The sequence below is a fragment of the Echinops telfairi genome, unplaced genomic scaffold (genome assembly GCF_000313985.2).
Source record: "Echinops telfairi isolate 266 unplaced genomic scaffold, ASM31398v2 ScPeMD7_31;HRSCAF=116, whole genome shotgun sequence".
NCBI classification, from domain to species: Eukaryota; Metazoa; Chordata; class Mammalia; order Afrosoricida; family Tenrecidae; genus Echinops; species Echinops telfairi.
Genome location: NW_022103928.1, coordinates 34115623 through 34117195, shown reverse-complemented (window position 1 = coordinate 34117195; position 1573 = coordinate 34115623). Strand labels below are relative to the sequence as shown.

Below are 1573 nucleotides of genomic sequence, written 5' to 3'. Positions count from 1 at the left end.
ACACACACACATATTTTAAAGATAATTTAAAAATTACAGCTCTCATAACAATCCATACATCAGTTTTATCAAACATATTTGTACTTATATTGTCATCATTATTTTCTAAACATTTGCATTCTATTTGAGCCCTTGGTATCAGCTCCTCTTTTTACCCTCCTCCCTAATGTAGATATTGGAAGGATAGATAATATTCAAATGGATCAATTAACAGTTTGTAGATTTGGATAATAACTTCTAAAACTATCCGCAAACGCTTACCACCAATCGACGTGGCTGTTGAGCACTTGAAGAGTCGGAGGTCCGAATTGAGGTGTGCTGTTAGTGTGCGATCAAATACACACTGGCTTCTGATACTGAATATAAAAACAATATAAACTATTTCATGGATTTTTTGTGTTGGTTTTAGGTTAAAATGATAATGTTTTGGATGTATTGTTGTCATTAAAATTAATTTTGCCTGTTTTCACTTTTTTATGTGGGTACTAAATTTAAATTAAATATGTGACTTGCATTGCATTTCTCTTGGACTGCACTGCTCTAGGATCTAGTCTGGAACACACCGCTAAAATGTATTACCCTTTGGCAGTAGGCTGAGCATGGAAAAAGGTTGTGGGATAGGTTTTTTTTCTTAATTTTAAACCTTTCTTTAAGCTGTTTGATTTTTAAAATATGTCCATGGAAGTTGGTAAAAGGTCCTTCATTAACAAAGGCTATGATCTCTATTTTAAAACGATTTTATTATATTCTAAGTTATATAGTTAATATTAAGAAAGTTTGTAATTAAAAAATAACTGTCCAGTGTTTTTCCTTTATGTCAAGTTGCTATAACAGAAATAAAATATTTGTTTCTTCCTGCTTCTGTTTAGCTTATTGCAGGAGTGACAAGAACATTATCTTCTAGAAGTAATGCCCACAGACAGCGGAAGTTGTTCAACTGCGCGCCAAGCAAAACAAAAACGCAAATCCCACAGCCTTTCCATAAGAAGAACTAACAGCTCGGAACAGGAGAGGACGGGACTACCAAGAGAGATGTTAGAAGGGCAAGTACGTGTCTGTCCGTGCTTTACTGGCAAAGGTGCTAATCATATTCGGAATGTTACAAAAACAGCCAAATATAGACAGCCTTCCGAAGTTAAAAACAAAACAAACACAGGTTTGGACTTCAAAAATATTTCCCAACCAGCAATAGAAGAAGAAATCTCTCAAATCATTACAATTAATGTTAAATGCAACAACACACAGAGAGTGAGGATTAGATTTTAGATTAATTTATAATACTTGACAAAAAAAGAATGTAAAGAGACAGCTTGGATTAGTTTTTATTCTTTGTGCAGGCTAATTGACAATATAATGTTGGGGTTTTTGCTTGATAATCTTAAGAAAAAAAATCTTTTTTTTTTGCCTTCAATCCTGGAACTATTTATTTGATTTTTTTTTCTTTCTTTTTAAAAAAAATCATTTTATTAGGGACTCATACAACTCTTATTACAATCCATACACACATCAATTGTGTAAAGCGCATTTGTACATTCATTGCCCTCATCATTCTCAAAACATTTTCTCTCCACTT

The 1573-nt window shown here is 32.8% G+C and overlaps 1 protein-coding gene across 4 annotated transcripts in view; it reads left to right on the top strand.

The window, feature by feature from the left end:
- WDR37 (WD repeat domain 37) overlaps positions 1-1573 on the top strand; it is an 89086-nt gene that overhangs the window by 16548 nt on the left and 70965 nt on the right. For all 4 annotated transcript variants that reach the window (XM_045289811.1, XM_045289808.1, XM_045289809.1 and 1 more), the window contains exon 2: positions 870-1047. In XM_045289811.1, coding sequence (XP_045145746.1) covers positions 910-1047 — 138 coding nt within the window. In that variant the 5' untranslated portion in view covers positions 870-909. The remainder of the gene's footprint in view (positions 1-869; positions 1048-1573) is intronic.